Source organism: Piliocolobus tephrosceles, chromosome 10, assembly GCF_002776525.5.
Source record: "Piliocolobus tephrosceles isolate RC106 chromosome 10, ASM277652v3, whole genome shotgun sequence".
In the NCBI taxonomy this organism is placed as follows: Eukaryota; Metazoa; Chordata; class Mammalia; order Primates; family Cercopithecidae; genus Piliocolobus; species Piliocolobus tephrosceles.
Genome location: NC_045443.1, coordinates 97,309,076 through 97,330,501, shown reverse-complemented (window position 1 = coordinate 97,330,501; position 21,426 = coordinate 97,309,076). Strand labels below are relative to the sequence as shown.

Below are 21,426 nucleotides of genomic sequence, written 5' to 3'. Positions count from 1 at the left end.
TATGTACATATGTCCAGTTCATCTAAAAATGGTAGTAAACTATTAAGACACAGATTGAGAAGAAGGTTTATTTTGCATTGCTTGAAATGATATGATCTGTCAGAAGACCATTCCTACATACTCTGACCCTGCCTGAGGCATTAGATGCACATTTTGTATGAATTTCCATATCTGATGCCTTGGAGTGATCTCATGTGTCAAGGGTCAGATAGGAATCAATAAAAACTGAAACAGTTTTATGTTGTTTCTGACAGATTTTCCCCATAGACTGATAGAGGGTATAATAACGATCAATTTGTGGAATAGTTGTGCTTCAAATCTTATTTGCTATATATATGGATATTGGCCCAAGAAACTCAGGCTTATGGTTTATTTAACAATGATCTTATTTAATATGTGAAACCTTAGATAATAGAATATTCTCACTAATGAATGTCCTGGTTATTTGAAAGTTTGGTAGAAAACTATTTTGTTTATATTTATTCTAAAATATACTAATCTGATTTGTTACATTAGTGCAAATAATATAACAAAGGAAATTAAATTTCTGGTAATTGGCAATCTCATATTATCTGAGAACATTCATTTTTGGCAATAATTCTCATATACACAATTTGAGATATTGACAAGCAGGCATAGGAAACGGGATTTGGGTGTGTATTAGACTAAAACCAAGGATCTAAAAATTGCTGTTTTTGGAATAAATGTAATAAGCATTTTACACTTTTTCAAGACTGTCCCGACCCGCGGGACAGTCGAACGGGCCCTGGAAGGGGGAGTGGGAATGGAGGAGACAAGAAAACACGAGAAATGGAGACAAGACAAATAGCCTGATCAAGTCTCGTTTAATAATGGTGGTGCGATGCCTTATATAGGCTGGCAGGGGAAGAGGTTGGGCCAGGGCGGTGACGGGCGTCGGTCTTCTCAAATTACAATTGCGCATGCACCGTGGGTTTGTAATTTTCCCGGGCGCGGGATCGCACCTGCGCCGTAGGCTGCATATCTTTCTGGGCACGAAAAGGTCGGCGCGTGCGGGAAAGGTTTGGGCGCGCGCGGCAACAGGTTATAATGAAGAACCCGGAAATGTGCCATTTTGTCTCCGCTTTGCGGAGATCAAGCAACAGAGGTCGGCTAACTCCGGGCCTTATGGCTTCGGAAACAAGACATTTCTTAAATGTATCTAGAAACTCTTGCATTTTATGAAACAAGCTTAAGTTAATCAAGGTTTTAATCTAGGACCTCTTTTTAAATTTAAAGATTTTGCTTAAGTAAAGTGGGCAAGGCAATATAAAAGTTGGGATGGAGCTGAACATTAACTCAAAGCTGGAGCTTTTAAAAATCAAGGTTTCTTTTTTAAATTAAGTTTTTAGTTGGAGGGTTTGGGTCTGGCTTATTTATAGTGTTTCAAATGTGTTGGTGGATGTTCTATGGATATGTGGATATGTGCCTAGAGGCTCTGTCAATAGGTGCAGTTGAATATATTTAGATATATGCTAACTTTCTATTCTAAACCTTCTTGTTTAAAAAGGATGTATCCATATCCATTTTGCTAGGAGAAGGTGACTTTCAATGGGGTTTTTAAAAATGCTTCTATTATAATTAATTTTTGTATAGTGGGGAACTGAGTTGGTATAGGTAATTGAAGTCTATAGGCCCTGAATCTTATTTTAGTTATAAATATCTTCTCTTACAAAATATTTATAAGGTCTAATAACATGCAGAAATTTTAAAAATGTATGAGAGTTAATTTGCAGTATTTTCCCGTTTCTTTTCCGTTTTTTGCCTGAGGTATTCCAAGCAACCTAGTGTTTTAATCAGTTTTAACTGAAACTTGGCTCCTGCCAAAAGATACCACTGCCCTTGCAGCTTTTTCTAGTGGAGATATCTTATCTCATCATTGATGCATTTCGTTCATGGTTGAAACCTCAGCCATTCTCTTGCTCTTATTCTATTCTTATGGATACCATCTCCCATAGGTTTTATTTTAGACATAGCAATTTGAATTTTCTCACCCTCTCTCTATCTACCACTATATCTCCATTTGTTCAAATTTCTTTGTTTCTCCCCTGGTCTGTAAAACAGACAGTTAACCTGACTCTCTCACTCTGTTTACCTTCCACCTGTTACAAGAGCTTTTATTCTAAAACACTGACTGATCATGTGAGGAACATACTTATCTTTCTGAAAGCCATTTAGTTCCAAGTTGCTGCAGAATACAATCCAAGTTTTTCAACATATTATGAGGTTCTTCATAATCTGGAGCAAACTTATCTTTCTTCCCTTGTAGTTTATTGTCTTTTCTTTTCCTTAAAGAAACTCATGATAATTTCAACATTCAGACAATTCAGAGAATGAATAATGTATTTTTGCATGTATTTTTCTATGTTATTGCAAATATTTCTCATCTATACAATGGAAATAATAATAGTATCTTTCTTATAGTCGTGTGGCTATAAATGAGCTAATGCATGTAAAGCATTTGGAATGCTCCAGACACACACAATATTCTGCAGTTTACTTTTTTCACTTTATATGTTTCGGCTGACTTTCAAAGTCAATGCATTCAGATCAGAGTTATTTATTTTAATAGTCGCATAACATTTCATAGTGTGAATGAATCCTAATTAATTTTTCCTTTTTTGCTCCATTCTCAGCTATTGGACTAAATAATTTTTAATTTTTTGCTGGGCATTTTAGATGGAGTCTCACTCTACCACCCAGGCTGGGGTAGAGTGGCCCAATTTCAGCTTACTGCAACCTCTGCCTCCTGGGTTCAAGCGATTCCCATGCCTCAGCCTCCTGAGTAGCTAGGATTACAGGCACACACCACCATGCCTGGCTAATTTTTGTATTTTGAGTAGAGATGGGGTTTCGCCATGTTGGCCAGGCTGGTTTCGAACTCCTGACCTCAAATAATCCACCTGCCCCAGTCTCCCAAAGTGCTGGGATTACAAGCGCCCACTGCTACCCCTGGCTAATTTTTGGTATTTTTAGTAGAGACAGAGTTTCACCTTGTTGGATAGGCTGGTCTCAATCTCCTCACCTCAGGTGATCTGCCTGCCTCAGCCACCCAAAGTGCTGAGATTACAGGCGTGAGCCACCATGTCAGACCCTTTCTCTTTTATACTATTAAAATTCTATAGTGGATATTTTTGTGTCTGTAGTCTTCATATGAATATTTTTATTTCATAGATATCGATCCTGAAAAGTAGAGTCATTGGGTCTAGGAGTATTCATGTTTGAAATTTTATTATATATTGCCATGTTACTTTCCAAGGATGTTGTAGCAGTTTACACTTCAATGAATATTCTGTGAGAGTGACAATTTCTTCACATATTTGCCTCCATTGTTTGTTATCAATGATTTCTTCAAAAATTTGTGCTCATCTGATGGTAGAAAAGTAGGCAGCCACTGTTTTATTTTGCTCTTTGCTAGCCACAGTGAGATTAATTATATTTTCAAATATTTATTAGCCAGTTACATTTCCTTTTCTGTGAATTGCCTATTAATATCCCATTTTTCCATTTTGTTGTGAGATTTTTATTTTATGCATAATATCCGTTTATCTGTCACATGTATTGAGCCATTGTATAAAACTAAGAAGAATTGCATCCTCTCTAGGAGCCCTGGCTATTCTGTTGGTAGACTTTCTCAACCCAGGGAGGTTGACATAAGCTAAAAAAAACAAAAACAAAAACAAAACCCTGATCAGTAGGAGCTCAAGCCATATGCTCTTGGGGCCGTATAAGACACTAATGCTGTGGGTCTCGTATAAGAGGGCTAGAGAGAAAGATGAGTACCAAGCTGTGGAGGCAGGCAGTGTGAGAAATCTAGCTGACTAGTTATTCTCTCTAGCAAAGAGAGAATAACTATTCTAAGTGGCATTATATATCAAAATCCATAATTTTTACTTTTTACTACTCTCTGTGATAAATATTTTTATAGCTAAGTATTTGTACAAACTATTAATTACTTTCTTAAAATAATTCCTCTTAAGGAGAATTTCTAGGTAACAAGTTTGCACACTATGAAAGTTTTTAAATAAGTATTGTCAAATTGCCTTCCAGAAAAATTGTACCAATTTACATTTTCATCACCAGCTTATTATAAGCTCTGCATCCTAACCATTACTGAATATTATTGACTTTTTTTCCAGTTTGATAAAGAAATATTTAATGGTATGGGTGTTTTTTGCTTTCTTTGATTGCCAATGAGGTGGACATTTTTCATATATGTATTCAACATTTTTATATTTCATTTAACAAATATTTACTGGGAACCTACAATATTCCAGTCACTATTTTAAGACCCAAAGATAGTGTGGTGGAGCTTTCATTCTAGTGGGGAGACAGACAGTTAGCATATAAATAAATAATACAATGCCAGATGGTGATAAGTCCCATAACTGAGAGGAAAGAGAATGACGATAGGGTGCTATTTTTGACTGAATAATTAGGGAGAGAGTTTCTGAAGAGGTGACATTTGAGCAGAATGATTGAGCCATATGATTGAGGAAAAAACTTTCTAGGCAGAGAGAATTTCAAATGCAACAGTCATAAGGTGCAAGCATACTTATATTTTTAAGGAGGCCTGTGTGGTTGGAACAGGGTGTGTGAGAAAAAGAGGGTAGGAATGAGGTTTGAGAAGTCAAGGACAAATCATGTGTATGAAATTTTGCTAAATGGTGTGGGGTAGGCAGTTGAAAATGTTTTTTCCTGGCCAGTAATTAAAACATATTTCCTGGGACTATTTACTGAATGATGTTTTCCTTTTTTTGCTTCTTTCAGATGTCAACTTTATTCCTATATGTATGACTGGCTTGTTTCTAGGGCTTCTCTTATATTCATTGATCTCTCTATTCTGGTGCTAGACCAAAATTTTTGGTATTGTTTTATGATATGCTTTCATAATTGGTAGTATATAGATCCCATTATTACTTCTTGTTTCACAATTTCTTTTTCCTGTAAATTCTTCTAGATCAAATTTAGAACTTTTAGTTGAGTTTTCCCTAAAATACTCCATAGAGATTTTTGTTGGAGTTGTCTCAAACAGATGTATTAATTTAGGGAGTTAAAGATTTTTCTATTGTAACGTTTATTTTATAAGAACAAGAAGAAGATTGATAACAAACAATTATTAGGTGTTTTCTGTGCTGTAGGCACTATGGTCACTGCTTGTATTGTAATTTATCTGTATATATTTTTCTCTAATAGATTGTCAGCTCTTTAGAGGAAGAGATGATATTTTATTCATTTTTTTGGTCGATTCTTGGACTTGTATTTTCTTGGTCATAGTAAGAGCTTGGAGAGTGTGGGTTGATAACTGAAGGTTGCAGATTGAAGTAGAAGTAATAGGTATGAATAATTTCTCTCCATTCTAGGTTTCCTGAATAGTGAAGAGTTCTTAGTGTAACTAGAGTTGAAAGAGGAAAATAAATTAAGAGAATAGCCCTGGATGGGTGTTTTAGGAATTTGTTTAGTTGAAATTTAAAAGACCATATTGGACTCACTTCAGTTATTTCTTTGTCTTTTTTTTTGTTTGTTTGTTTTTTGAATTTTTGTCAAAGCTATCCAGGTACTTTTTTTTTTTGAGACAGAATCTTACTCTGTTGCCCAGGCTGGAGTGCACTGGCATGATCTCGCCTCACTGCAACCTCTGCATCCCTGGCTCAAGTATTTCTCTTGCCTCAGCCTCCTGAGTAGCTGGGACTACAGGCATGCACCACCTGTAGTGCTTGGCTAATTATTGTATTTTTAGTAGAAACAAGGCTTCACCATGTCGGCCAGGCTCATCTCAAACTCCTGACCTTAGGTGATCCAACGACCTCGGTCTCCCAAAGTGTTGGGATTACAGGCGTGAGCCACCGTGACTGGCCCATGTATATTTTATTTTGTAAATTAATGTCCTAAAGTTCTGATAATTTTTAAAATGATGTCTTTCATTGTTTTCATTCTGCTGTTTTCTGTGTTTTGATTTTAAGAACCTCTATTTTTCAATATTGGAACTGCTGAATGGGTGTCCTACTTATGATTTCCCTTCTATTTGTCTGTATCTTTGCCTTTTTCTTTCTAAGTATCTGAGATACTTCATGAGCTTTATTTTTTACTTTTTATTTATTTTTGAGACAGAGTCTTGTTCTGTCACCCAGGCTGGAGTGCAGTGATGTGATCTTGACTCACTTCAACCTCTGCCTCCCAGGTTCAGTCGATTGTCCTGCCTCACCCTCCCAAGTAGCTGGGACTGCAGGCATGCACCACCACACCTGGCTAATTTTTGTATTTTTGGTAGAGATGGAGTTTCACTATGTTGACCAGGCTTGTCTCGAACCCTGATCCCAGGTGATCTGCCCACCTCAGCCTTTCAAAGTGCTGGGATTACAGACGTGAGCCACCGTGCCTGGCCTTATCAGCTTTATTTTTAATTCTTCTACTGATTTTATCTCTGATTTTCTTTTTTATTTCATTGTTCTTACATTCATTATCTTTTCTGATACTGAGATGGTATTAATGATAACTATTTTTGAAAATTTCTTCTCCATGCATAGTCCAAATTTTCTCTAGGTTTCTTTTTTTCTGTAGTTTGTTCTAATTTTTTGTTTTTGCTTCTTTAATAGTAAAGGCTTTCCTCAAGTGATTGGATGTCTTTGGTTATTTGTTCATATTTGAGAGTGGAGGTTTTCAAAAACTCATGGGAAGCTCTGAGTTCATAGTGTTAGGACTTGTTGGTTGTAAGCCTTTCAGTGGTGTGCTGGATTGGCTTGTGTCTGCTTGTGAAATGCAGTTGTTAGCATCTCTTCCTATCGCTGAGTTAAGTTGAAGTATTTACATCACAGGAGTTGATGAAGGCTACAAATCAGGGGTCTAGTCCAGAGATCATGCATTTTATCTGTGCCCAAGGATGTCTCCCTTTCTGCTGGGGTGATTGAAGGGCAGCCACTCTGCTGTTCTGAGAATCAAAGGGCAGCCGCTCTGCTGTTCTGAGAATCTAATTGATTTAGATTTTCAACCAATGCTGTAGTATTTAATTCCTTTTTTTTCTGAGTGTTTAATTCTTTTTATTTCCATTGTATGGATGTATCACAATTTATCTGTTTACCAGCTAATGGACATTTGGGTTGTCTCTGTTTTAGGCTATTACCTATAGAGCTGTTATTAATATTAAATGTACAACTCTTTGTATGGACATGTGCTTTCATTTCTCTTGACTAACTACCTAGAATGGAATGATTGGATTATATGGTATTTGTATGTTATTTGTATGGTATGATTTGATGGTATAATATGTATGGTATTTGTATATAACTTTTTAAGAAATTGCCAAATTGTTTCACTAAGTGGTTGTACTATTTTACGTGCCTGTTAGCAGTGTGTGTGTGAACTCTGGTTGATCTACATCCTTGTGAATATAGGTTTGTGACGTCTTTTTACAGATAACAATTCTGATAGTTATATAGTAGCATCTCATTGTGGTATTTTAAAAAATAAATTCTATCGTGTATATTTGTGGTATACACATATTATGGGATACATACAGATAGCAAAAAAAAAAAGTTTACTACAGTGAAACAAATGACAATATCCATCTCTCACAGAGTTACCCTTTATTTTTTGTTTTTGTGGTAAGAACAGCTGAAGTCTACTCATGTAGCTGAAATCCTGTATACAGTACAATTTTAGTACCTGTAGTCTTCACGTTGTACTTTAGAACTCTACAGTTGTTCATCCTACGTATCTGCTACTTTGTATCCTCTGACATTTATTTCTCCCGTTCTACTCCCCCTACCAATCTTTTGTTCTCTATCTCTGTATATTTGATTTTTTTTCAGATTCCATATATTTTCAGGCAATATTTTTCTTTTTGTGTCTGGCTTATTTCACTTAGCATAATGTCTTCCAGGGTCATCCATGTCATAGAAAATGGTTAGATATAATTCTTTTAATTCTTTTTTAGGGCTGAATAATGTTTTGTTGTATATATATATATCCCTTGAATTTGGAATCTGGAAGTGTGATGCCTCCAATTTTTTTTTCTTTCTTTTTTTTGTTGGGGGCGGGGTGGTGGCAGGGTCTTGCTCTGTTGCCCAGGTTGGAGTGCAGTGGCATGATTGTGGTTCACTGCAGCCTCAACCTCCCAGGCTGAAGCAGCCCTCCTGCCTCAGCCTCCTGAGTAGCTGGGACCACAAGTGTGCACCACCACAACTGACTAATTTTTTTAATTCTTTATTTTTAGCAGACATGGAATCTCACTATGTTGCCAAGGCTGGTCTCAAACTAGTGAGCTTAAGTGAACCTGCCTCCTCAGCCTCCCAAAGTGCTGGGATTATAGGCATGAGTCACTGAGCCTGGCCTACAACTTTGTTTTTCTTTCTCAGAATTGTTTTGGCTATTCAGGGTCTTTTATGATTTCATATGAATTTTAGAAGTTTTTTTCAATTTCTTAAAGAATGCCATTGGGATTTTGATAGGGATTGCATTTAACCTGTATAAGTAAGTCAGATACTTAAAATTTAACGTCTGCAAACTAGGAGTCATTGTTTTCTTTGCATCCTGCATTGTCCTCCCTGCAGCAGATTTTGCTCTTTTTTTCATTTCACATCTCAGTTAATATTGTAATTTTTTCTAGTCATGTAAGCCTAAAGTCTGAGTCATCTCTAGACTTCTGCTTCCAGTTTCCCACCTTCTTCCAGTTGATCCATGTGTTTTATTAATTCTTCTTTTAATTAACTGTCAAATAAGGACATTCTATTCATTTTCATTGAGCCACCTTAGTTTAATGCTGCCACGCCCCCTTGTTTGGAATAGCCATTCATCTCTTTTCAGAGATGCCTGTGTGCTCTCTGGTACCTCGATTATCTTACTACTTTGTAATTATTAGTTTGTGTGTCTGTCTTTTCCATTACACTATGTTCTTGTAAAGAAGAACCTTGAGTTATGATTTTGTGCTCCCAGTGCCTAGCTCAATATGTGACATACAATTGGTGTACAATAAATGTTTTGTGAATCTGTGAACTAGTTTATCATTAGATATTATCTTTGATAGTTTTGATATCACTGTGACCATCAGATAAAGCAATTTTTTTGTTCTGTTTTCGGAAAAGTGTCTTTCAGTGCCTTATTTTCCAAAAGTTAAAGAGAGTTTCCTTAATTGTAGTTATCAAAAAGAGACTCTTTTATAAAGTTACGTTGTCTCCAAAATATATTGCATAGTAAAATCAATGATGACTGCAAAATTGTTAGGATCTTCTCATGGTTTACAACAGTCCAAATCTTCCATTTTATTTTTAAGTATGAAATATTGATTACATTTTCTTGGTTGCAATAGAACAGCAAAAAGACTTTATATTCTTCCCACAATGCAAAAATATCTTATAACTTATATAAATCACTGCCACCTCAGAAGGAGTGTGTTAACAGGCATGAGGCAGGTCTCATAAATCTTTATTCTTTGGAATGGAATATAGTAGCTGAATGTTAGTTGCCTCTAATATTTAACTAATGATAGAAAGTAATAGGGAATTTTTGGATCCAGACTTCAATGCACAACCATGGACACACATTTGTTAATAATTTCTGAAGATATTAATAGTTGCATTCTCTATTAGTTTCCCTTTATCAAGTAAATGAAGTTGATGTTCTGAGGGGAATTCATGGAAAATGGCAATCATTTTCCACATGGCTAAAATTTTTATCTGCAACCTGCTGCTGGCTATGGGGCTACCAGGCTTCTTTTTGTTTTTCAAGGCAAGATCCTGCTTCACTGTTAACTCTGCGCTTGTGCTTTATTTGCAGCATCTGGCGAGGCCCCAATGTGAACTGCACAGACAGTTCGGGTTACACTGCTTTACACCATGCAGCCTTAAATGGACATAAGTAAGTGCCACTTATTTGGACAGAATCGTGTGTATTTAGTTACATGTGATGAAGTTAATTATGTGTAACGATACCTTTCTCATGTTTCCATGAGTCCAATGGGCTTAGATGAATTTGGAAAGGGACCAGGTGACAATACTGACAAGTTAGACTTGGTAGAAATGTTGCTGAGTGTAACTGTGTGCAGAGTGTAAACTGAAAGAAATGCTCTAAAATACTCAACTATCACGCTGGGAGAATGGAAAAATTGACAGGACCATGCCAGTCATGTGTAGCTTTGGGGAGAGAATGGGATAAAACCACTTGATAACACCCCTCTACCTTTTTTGGTGTCTCCTTGTATTCACCCAACATGGGAGTTTACTAGGAGTGCAATCTTAGCAGACTCCCACTATTCTGAGCCTTAGTCACTTATATGAACCACTTCAAAATCCTTATTTAGCTAAAATGTTTTATCTTTGTCATTCACGATTATCTTTCTAGTTTTAGATTTTGCAACCCTAAATTTTTTTAATGTGTAAAACTATGTTTCAAATAATGTAATACTATACATTATGGAGAGTGAAAGAATGTATAGTCATAACAACGTCTATTTCCAGTATTTTAGCTAGGTATCCTAATGGTTTAGTGACAGAGTTAAAGTGTGATGAGTCCTCCAAATGATTCAGATGTTCTGTCCTCCCCTACAGAAGAAAAATGACCCTATTTCTCTATCTCCCCCTCATCTCTGTTTTTCCTTTGTGTGAATGACCAAGTTAGTTTTCCCAGATCTGTATCATTTCATGTTTTTTTTTTTTTTTTTTTTTTTTTTTTGAGACAGAGTCTCACTCCGTTGCTCAGGCTGCAATACAGTGTTATGATCTTGGCTCACTGCAACCTCCGCCTCCTGGCTTCAAGTGATTCTCCTGCCTCAGCCTCCTGAGTAGCTGGGATTACGGGTGCCCACCACCACACCTGGCCAATTTTTGTATTTTTAGTAGATACGGGGTTTTACCATGTTGGTCAGGCTGATCTAGAACTCCTGACCTCGTGATCCACCTGCCTTGGCCTCCCAAAGTGACGGTTGTGAGCTACCGTGCCTGACTCTCACTCTAGTTTTTAGATGTGGTAATTACTGCTTTAAAAATACTAGTTACAATCTGCAGATTCCCTACTATTCCTATCAAATTACTAATGTCACTTTTCACAGAACTAGGAAGAAACTATTCTAAAATTCATTTTGAATTAAAAAAAGAGCTCAAATGCCAAAGCAATCCTAAGCAAAAAGAACAAAGCCAGAGGCATCATGATAGCAGATTTCTAACTATTCCATAAGGCTACAGTAACTAAAACAGCATGGTAGTGGGATGACAACAGACACATAGACCAACGAACAGGTTAGAGAACTCAGAAATAAAGCCGTATACCTATAGCCATCTGATCTTCAACAAAATCGATAAAAAATAAGCAATGGAGAAAGGACTACCTTTTCAGTAAATAGTGCTAGGATAGCTGGCTAACCATATGTAGAAGAATGGAACTGGACCCTTGCCTTTCACCATATACAAAAATTAACTCAAGGTGGATTAAAGATTTAAAGGTAAGATCTCAAACTTAAGAATCTTAGAGGAAAACCTTGGAAACACCATTCTGGATATAGGACTGGGCAAAGATTTCATGACAGAGACTTCAAAAGCAATTGCAACAACAACAACAACAACAACAACAACAACAAAAATTGAGGCCAGGTGTGGTGGCTCATGCCTGTAATCCCAGCATTTTGGGAGGCTGAAGCAGGCGGATAGCTTGAGACCAGAAGTTTGAGACCAGCCTTACCAATGTGGCAAAACCCTGTCTCTATTAAAATTACAAAAATTAGTTGGGCTTGGTGGTATGTGCCTGTAGTCGCAGCTACTCAGGAGGCTGAGGCAGGATAATTGCTTGAACCCTGGAGGCAGAGGTTGCAGTGAGCAGAGATTGCACTACTGCACTCCAGCCTGGGCGACAGAGTGAGACTCTGTCTCAAAAATAAATAAATGAATAAATAAATAAATAAATAAATAAATAAGACGAGTAGGACCTAATTTCATTAAACTAAAGAGCTGCACAGCAAGAGAAGCTATCAACAGAGTAAACAAACTATAGAATGAGAGAAAATATTCATAAACTATGCCTCTACCAAAGGCTGAATATTCAGGACCTATAAGGAACTTAAAGAATTCAACAAGCAAAAACCAAATAATCCCATTAAAAAGTATTCAGAAGACATGGACCCTTCTTATAAGAACATATACAAGTGGCCAAGAAGTGTATGAAAAAAATGCTCAACATCACTATTTGCCAGAGAAATGCAAATCAGAACCACAGAGAAACGATGTCACACCAGTCAGAATAGCTATTATTAAAAAGTCAAAAAATGACAACTGTTGGCATCTTTTGTAGAGTAAAGAGAGTGCTTATTCACTGTTGGTGGGAATGTAAAACTTAGTTCAGTCTCTGGAAAGCAGTTTGGAGATTTCTCAAAGAACTTAAAACAGAACTACTATTCAACCCAGCATTCCCATTACAGGGTGTAAATCCAAAAGAAAATAAATTGTTCTATCACAAAGACACATGCACCTGCATGCTCATTGCAGCACTATTCACAACAGCAAAGACATGGAATCAATTGAAGTACCCATCAGTGGTGGATTAGATAAAGAAAATGTAGTACATATGCACCATGGAATACTGTGCAGCCATGAAAAGGATGAAATTGTATCCTTTGCAACAACATGGATGCAGCTGGAAGCTATTATTCTAAGTGAATTAATGGAGGAACAGGAAATCAAATACTGCATGTTCTCACAAATGGGAATGTAACACTGGCTACTTGTAGACATGAAGTTGGCGATGATAGAAACTGGAGACCATTAGAGGGGGTAGGGAGGGTTGAAAAACTATTGGGTACTATCCTCAGTATCAGGGTGATGGGATGAATTGTATCCCAAACCTCAGCATCATACAATATACCCAGATATCCCCTAAATCTAAAATAAAAGTTGCACATATCTAAAATAAAAGTTGAAATTATTTTTTAAAAAGTAAAAATGCTAGTTACCTTTTGTTTTTTCACTTAACATTTCTTTTTTTCTGTGAATGGAGATTCAAGGGTCTTCTTTGTACTTAATCTTAGGCTTGGTGGTCATAAAGCTCTTACTGCAAGAAATTTTTTTTTTGGCATTATTGATGACTATGACATTTTCCTCTTAAAATGTATAAATTTAATGCTATCAGTCTGTTTAGAGAATCACCTGAGTTACACAAACTATTATAAACTTTATGTTTCATTATTTAGATTTTTAGTATTGGAATTCTCAAATTATATTTATTTTTATTCAGTTCCTATTCTATATTGTCTTATATCATCTCATTTAGAACTATTTTGCCAGATCTTTTTTTTCTGTTCCTTTATAGAATGAAAAGTATGTCCAGATATCTAAATATTTTAATGGAGGATATTGTTATTTATTCTTTTTTTACCTGAGTTATCAGGAACAAAGACAAATCAGCCCAAGTAATATAATCCTGATGGCTTCTTGGCTGTCTGAATTATGGATTCAGGCCACTATCATATTTTTTAGTTCCAATTGGGAAGATAAACTATTACATCTATTGGGCAGGATGTATTGGGCCTGACCTTTCATTTGAGGCGTACTACTTTTCTTGTTCTTCTCAGATTGGCATTGGTAAGTAAGCACTTCTCAAAATAATATTGTCCCCAAATGGATTAGCATTCATATCCCTCCTGGATTTTCAGTGAAGTATTTACTAAATACTGATTTATACGTGACAGTCTATGAAGTTCTAACTGTTGAGATATGTTTTTTCTGTGACCCATGACATAATTTTTGTTTTTTTGGCAATTTAGAAGTGAAGATAATTTAAGCAAATTGAATAGCAATCATTAAGATTCTCACAAACAGATAACTTGATTAGGTATCTTTTAAGATCCCTTTAATTACAGATAGTCTATGGGAATTATATATCTGTGCTTTTATCTGAAAGGTTTCATTTATCTTTTCTTCTTAATTCTAGTAAGATTTCACTCGGTGTCATCCTATAGCCTTTGGAAAAAGCAGGAAAATTCTAACCCCATCTCCCCATCTCTGCTAGTTGTGTGATCTTGAACCATTTACGTAACGTCTCTAGGCCTCAGTTCAATAGCTTGAATAGATTGGCTCAATATTCTCCATTGTTCCTTACAATTATAACATTGAATGATACACTGTGTTGGTATTATTTATGGCTCAGTTTTGCACTATGATGCTACATTTCTGAAACTGGGATTTTCATGTACAGTATATGTTTCCTGATTTTGCATGTTTAAATTATCTGTGAACTTGTGCAATTAGAGATCACTTATTCTACCTGACACCTCTCACCTCCCTTATTTTATAGATGGAGAAACAATGCTCATTTAGATAAGTGACTTAATGGCCATGTAGATATTAAAGTGGGGTTGTGTCTAGAGCTTAAGTGTTCTGGTTCTGAGTCTATGCTTTTACCAGTTCTCTGCATTATCTCCCCTTTGTTGTTAAACTCTCCCTGGCTCTTCTTGGTCACATTATATATTTCTGGCCTGCCTCCCATAATCATTTGTCATATGTTTACATGGAATACTAATTTTAATATTGGTTTAAAAGATATTTGAAGGAGAAAATAGTGTCACAGAATGTATCTCAGAACCAGAGAAGAAGGGTGTTTATTTTATTTGCGTTCTCACTTAGCAGAGGTAAGTAACAATGATTATATTGTATTCTTCCCAAGCAAGCCTTAGCAGTCTGCACAGAAACACATCATTTCCATGTTTGTTGCTATTGTTGTATCCATCTGCTATAGACTGTTTCCATAAACATGATTGGTAGGATAAAGTTCATAGAATCATAGAGCCAGCAGTAATGTTTCAGGGTCATATAGTTTATTCTTTTGCTTTGAGCACAAACTGTCCCCCTACCCCCAACGTATAATCTAAAGCCTTCATACTGAAAATTAAACCAGTTTTCCTGATTTTGTACATTTTCGTTGGGAGCCATTGTTTATCAATGCTAGTTAACCCACAAATGATGCAGCATTTTGTACCTGAAATGCATGACTTCATATTGAGCAATTCATCTTCAGATCAGAACACAATGGAAAATGCACACTACTGGTGATTTCCTGGGTTATTTGTAATTACAGATTAGAAAATTATTACTATCAAATGATAGGGAAAAAACATGCTTAATAGAACAAAATTTACTGCAAGTATTATAAATTATTTCCATAGATAGGGTAGAGACCTATTTCTTTGTATCTCTTTCTCTTTTTAAAATATGGAGGAGTCATCATCACATGTATTTCTAGTACAAATTCAAATCCCTTAATTCTATTCTGAAAAGCAATTGGCTGGTCAGACTACCTGCCTGCCTGCCTGCCTGCCTTCCTTCCCTGCTTCCCACATCTTCTCATCCCTTTTTCCCTGTTCTCCTCTCCTTTCTCTAGTTCCCTCCTTCCTTTTTTCCTTTGCTTTTCCTTTTTTCTGACTTTTCTCCTCTCTTCATCCTTTATTTTTAGTAATAATCGTATCCCTGTGAGATTATACTAAACCTGTATATTCATATTTTAATTCAGTGTTTTTTCTCTACTTAACAGATAGTCCTTTATTTATTTTCTTAAGTTTAATGTTATTAAACTATATTTGGTATATTGTGATACTTGTATGCTGTTTTGAAAAATATCAGCAAATCGTTATTGTATCTCTGAAATATATATATTGTTTTATATACACATAAAGTGTTTTCTATTCTTCTACCTTTTGAAGTATTTAATGCATGCTAGACCTCATTATTTGTAATCCAAATTGTGTATCAAATTGGATCTAGAATCCATATAATAAGCTATCTGTATTTTTGATTTGATCTTTCTTAGGTTTTCTAATAAAAGAGGCATACCTCCTCTAAAAATTGTATAATCTGGTCTCTGAAGTTGCTCTTTGAATAACTAGAAACATCTTTAGTCAGCTTGCTTTTTTCCTGGATAAAGATACAGACTACTTAAAATTTGCCTTTATTCACTCTGTAATCTAGAAATCTATGAGAGTGAATTCAATATGTAAAGAAACTTCAGTTAGAAAATGGGACGTATTGTCCTGAAATCTTTTGACTATCTTGAACACATCTGCAACTTTATTCCCATTAGAGAGAAGTAAAAGTTTCAAGAAAATCTGAAATCAAAAGGACCTTATTAAATCTGACAGTTTCATTAGTTGTTAATTCTGCATCCATATGTAGATGATTTGCATTTATTTTGAAATTCTTTGGACTCAATCAACAAGCAAGAGAGGATGGTATGAAATAAACATCTTTGGCTGTGATTTAATTACAGGGAATCTTGCCGTTGAGGCAAAGAAATTTGAAGGTTGACTCTTCCCAATTTATTTAATTTTGCTTAGAGCATATGCTAAACTTACTGAAATACATTTTTTATAAATCAGATGTGTATTTATATCTTTCAGAAAATGGATGTGAATTAAATATACTAGCAAAAATCAATACTTCTAGAATTCCTGCTTCTACCTGAACTTACATGTATTAGCTTAAAGCTGCAAAATATTGCAGTTATTTACATTGCATGTTATTAAATTTAATTTGATGTTTTACTTTGTTCCTGGGAAATGGAAAGTATTATTCCATTTCCATTTCCATTTTCTGAAATATTTTTTTCTATGTTCTTGTCAATCACAATTACTTTAGGATTTTAGAGTATCTGTTATTTGTCAAATGCTGGATATCAGAAAATGCTACTTTACATTTAATACATAGGGATTATTTTGCTACTTGCTATTCTACAGGTACTGATTAGCAACATAACTTAATATTTCTTTTTTTCACAGTCCCAATGAATATATATTTTTTTAATTTTAATTTTTCAGTAAGTTATGGGGATCCAGGTGGTATTTGGTTACATTAGTAAATTTACTTGCACTGCATGTTTATAGCAGCAAAATTCACAACTGCAAAATCGTGGAACCAACCCCAATACTCATCAATCAATGAGTGAGTATTTCATGCCAGGTAACCAAGCACAGACAATGTGTTCATTTGTGGATTCCTTAGAATAAGCTATAAGGCTCAACCTAAATAATAATTTTAAAAAGTACTGTGTAGAAGCTTTTAAGCTTGATGTAATAAAAAAAAAAACTGTGTAGAAGCTTTTAAACTTGATGTAATCCCATTTGTCTATTTTTGCATTAGTTGCCTATGTTTTTGAGGTTTTACCCAAAAATTATTTGTCCAGACCAATGTCTTGAGGTGTTTTCCCAATGTTTTCCTCTACTAGTTTCATAGTTTTAGGTCTTAGATGTAAATTTTTAATCTGTTTTCATTGAATTTTTGTGTTTGTTGAGACACAGAGATCTAGTTTCATTCTGCTGAATATGGTTATTCAGTTTTCCCAGCTTCAACAACCAACAGAATGGGGAAAAAATATTTGAAAACTATCTATCCAGCAACAGATTAATAGCCAGAACGTATAAGGAACTGAAAAACTCAATAACAACCAACAGAATGGGGAAAAAATATTTGAAAACTATCTATCCAGCAACAGATTAATAGCCAGAACATATAAGGAACTGAAAAACTCAATAGCAAAAAAAGAAATAATTTCATTAAAAATAGGCAAAAGATTATAGACATTTCTCAAAAGAAGACTTACAGATGACCAACAGGCATATGAAAAAATGCTCAACCTCACTAATCATTGGAGAAATGCAAATTAAAATCACAGTATCATCCCACCTCAGTTAAAATGGTTTTTACTAAAAAGACAAATATAATAGCTACTGGCAAGGATGCAGAGAAAGGGGAATGGAGGTACACTGTTGATGGGAATGAAATTAGTACAGTGACAATGGAAGACAAGTATGGAGGTTCCTTAGAAAACTAAAAATAAAATTACTATATGATTTCACAATGTCCCTGCTGGGTACATATCCCCCCCCCCCCCCCAAAAAAAAAAAAAATCAGGGTATCAAAGCGGTATCTGCATTCCCCAGTTTATTGCAGCACTGTTCCCAATAGCTAAGATGTGGAATCAACCTGCTTATTAACGAGTGAACGGATAAAGTAAATATGGCACACATACACAATAGAATATTATTCAACCGTACAAAAGAATGAAATCCTGTCACTTGCAGCAACATGAATGGATGTGAGATCATTATGTTAAGTGAAATGAGGCAGGCACAGGAAGACAAACATCACATGCTCTCACTCATGTGTGGGAGCTGAAAAAAGGAGATCTCATGGAAGTAGAAAGTTATTGGTGTTTATAGGAGGCTTTGAAGGGAAGTGGGACGGGGGAGAAGAGATTTGGTTAAAATACAAAAATATAGTTAGAAGGAATAAGATCTAGTGTTTGATAGTAGAGTAGACTGATTAAAGTTAATAATATTGTATAGTTCAAAATAGCTAGAAGAGAGAAATTGTGATGTTCCCAACACAAAGAAAAGATAAACGTTTGAGGCAATGGATACCCCAGTTATCCTGATTTAGTCATTATACGTTGTATGCATATATCAAAATACTACATGCATCCCCCAAATATATACAACTATTATGTATCAATAAAAAATACTAAGTTGGTACTACACTATATTAACTACTCTTCTAATTTAGATATTATATCTGAAATTTAAATTGTTCCTAATGAGCCTGGATGAAAGTGGCCTATTTAGTTCATATTACTTTTGATACATATGGATATATCATAAGAATGATTAATCATAATTTGTTGATTAATACTTTATTCTACTTATAACTCAGTAAAACTGACAGGTACTTACTTGATCGGAGATACAACTTTATGTTTCACAAATATGTTTTAACACTAGAAATCTGAGCTCAGCCAATTCATTAGCTGATATCATTGAATAAGACGTAGAGCTCAATTTAAACAAAAATTTGAAAATAAATTTAGATTTAAATTTTAAAATAAACACATTTAAACAAAAACAAAAATAAATAAATGGGACCTAATTAAACCAAAAAGCTTCTGCACAGCAAAAGAAATAATCAGCAGAGTAAACAGACAACCCACAGAGTGGGAGAAAATATTTGCAAATTAGCGCTAGTATCCAGAATCTACAAAGAACTGAAACACATAAGCAAGAAGAAAACAAATAATCCCATCAAAAAGTAGGCAAAGGGGCTGAATAGACATTTCTCAAAAGAAGATATGCAAACAGCCAACAAACATATGAAACAGTGCTCAACATCACTGATCATCAGGGAAATAAAAATTAAAACCTCAATGAGCTACCACCTTACTCCTGCAAGAATGGCCATAATTAAAAAGTCAAAAAAAAAAAAAAAAAAAAATAGAAGTTGGTGGGAATGTGGTGAAAAAGGAACACTTTTACACTGCTGGTGGGACTGTAAATTAGCACAACCGCTATAGAAAACAGTATGGAGATTCTTTAAAGAACTAAAAGCAGATCTATCATTATATCCATCAGTCCCACTACTGGGTATCTACCCAAAGGAAAAGAAGTCATTGTATGAAAAAGACACATGCACGCATGTGTATAGCAGCACAATTTGCATTTGCAAGGATATGAAACCAACCTAAATGCCAATGAGTGGATAAATAAAATGTGGTATATATACACTATGGAACACTACTCAGCCATAAAAATAAGGAAATAATGTCTTTTGTGGCAACTTGGATGGAACTGGAAGCCATTATTCTAAGTGAAGTAACTAGGGAATGGAAAACCAAATACCATATGTTCTCACTTATAAGTGGGAGCTAAGCTATGTGGATGCCAAAACATACAGAGTGATATAATGGACTGTGGGGACTGGTGGAGGGAGGTTTGGAGGAGAATGAAGGATAAAACACAACATGCTGGAAACAGTGTACATTACTCAGATGATGAGTGCACTAAAATCTCAGAATTTACCACTAAAGTCTTACCCATCCATGGAACCAAAAACCACCTGTGTCCTAAAAACTATTGAAATAAAAATAAAAATAAGCACATTTAACAAAATATTTATTTATTAAAATAAATACATTATTCAAAACTTAAATAAAAATAGTGTGTAGTTAGGATCTTAGTGTTTTCCAAAGGCAATTTTATAAACATACAGATTATTCTTTTCTGATTTAGATATTAGATGGTGGTAATACTAGAAGATACAAATGATTAGTAAGTCAGTTTTCAAAATAGACATTTTTTCACTGTTGTCATAAATCTTCCTGATAAATAAGAGTGAATATAGATCACATACATTCTTAGAAAATGTCAATAAAATTTGAGCCAAAGAACAAATGAAATTCTAAGTGATTGGAACAAGAGTAAAAGGAAATAGAATTGATTATCCCATCAATCTTTCTTTTTCTGTTTTCTCCTTGAAAGGAAATGCTTTATAGGAGAAGAAGTTTCAGAATATATTTTTTATTTCCTTATGTATTAAGAAATGAAATTGCTCTCTTCTCACAGTTGTCTTTGACAGTAACTTGGAGAAGTCTGTTTTGTAGTATGCTAAATTCTACGTTTTAGATTTAATTTGACTAACTTCTTTTGGTATTATTTTCCCTTTTAAATGCTGAAATATTTTATTTAAAAAGGAATCACTGGAATTGTTTAACATTGCAACAATCTGCCTTGAGAACAACTTTTGATTGTATACATAATTTTACAATTATAGCTATCTCTCATTTGATTCACACCATAACTCTTTGAAACTGGCACCAAGATGTAATCTCTAAATTCTATTTTCACAATATCTGAAAGAGAGACACAGGTTACTTAATTTCCTCAAGGTAACCAAGTTTGTAAATAGTAGAGAGTTGGGACTTCAGATCTTTTCTTATCTGCTTTTGTTATTCAGAGGTATTGAATTCTCATTACCTCATTGAAGTTATGTATTTGTTTATGTCAGAATGGAAGACCCTATATAACAACCCTTGCTTGACAGGGAAATGGGGAGAAGCATGTGAACTGGATAACCTTTAAGTTTCCTTCTGATTTTCTGTTTCTCTTTTTCAAAGGTGACTTGCTATAAGCATTTCATTTCACTTTTAAAGTACTTTGTTTTTACTTGCGACAAGTGCTAATATTGGTATAGTGCTTTACTATTTATTGAGTGAATTCTTTTTTATCTTATTTAATGCTATTACCAGTTTTGAGTAGACATTATTATCATAGTATCTCCTAAAGAAAAGAAAAATAAAATGAGACTAAGTACAGTCATGTGTTGCTTAATGACAGGGATACTTTGTGAGAAATGTCTCATTATGCGATTTCATCATTGTGTGAACATCATAGAGTGCACTTACACTAACCTAAATGGTGTAGCCTATAGCACACCTAGGCTACATGGTATGACCCATTGCTCCCGAGTTACATGCCTGCACAACATGTTACTGTACTGAATACTGTGGGCAATTGTAACATGATAGATATATAAAGTATTTATGTATCTAAACATATCAAAACATAGAAAAGGTACAGGAAAAATGAGTTATGATAATCTTTTTGTACAACCATTA

General features: G+C 34.9%; 1 protein-coding gene across 7 annotated transcripts in view; it reads left to right on the top strand.

Annotated features, from left to right (window-relative positions):
* Positions 1-21,426, top strand: part of ANKS1B (ankyrin repeat and sterile alpha motif domain containing 1B) — a 1,351,669-nt gene that overhangs the window by 244,017 nt on the left and 1,086,226 nt on the right. For 6 of the 7 annotated variants that reach the window (XM_023182451.3, XM_023182286.2, XM_023232645.2 and 3 more), the window contains exon 2: positions 9,790-9,870. The exons of the other annotated variant lie outside the window; for it this stretch is intronic. In XM_023182451.3, coding sequence (XP_023038219.1) covers positions 9,790-9,870 — 81 coding nt within the window. The remainder of the gene's footprint in view (positions 1-9,789; positions 9,871-21,426) is intronic. 7 annotated transcript variants of the gene reach the window in all.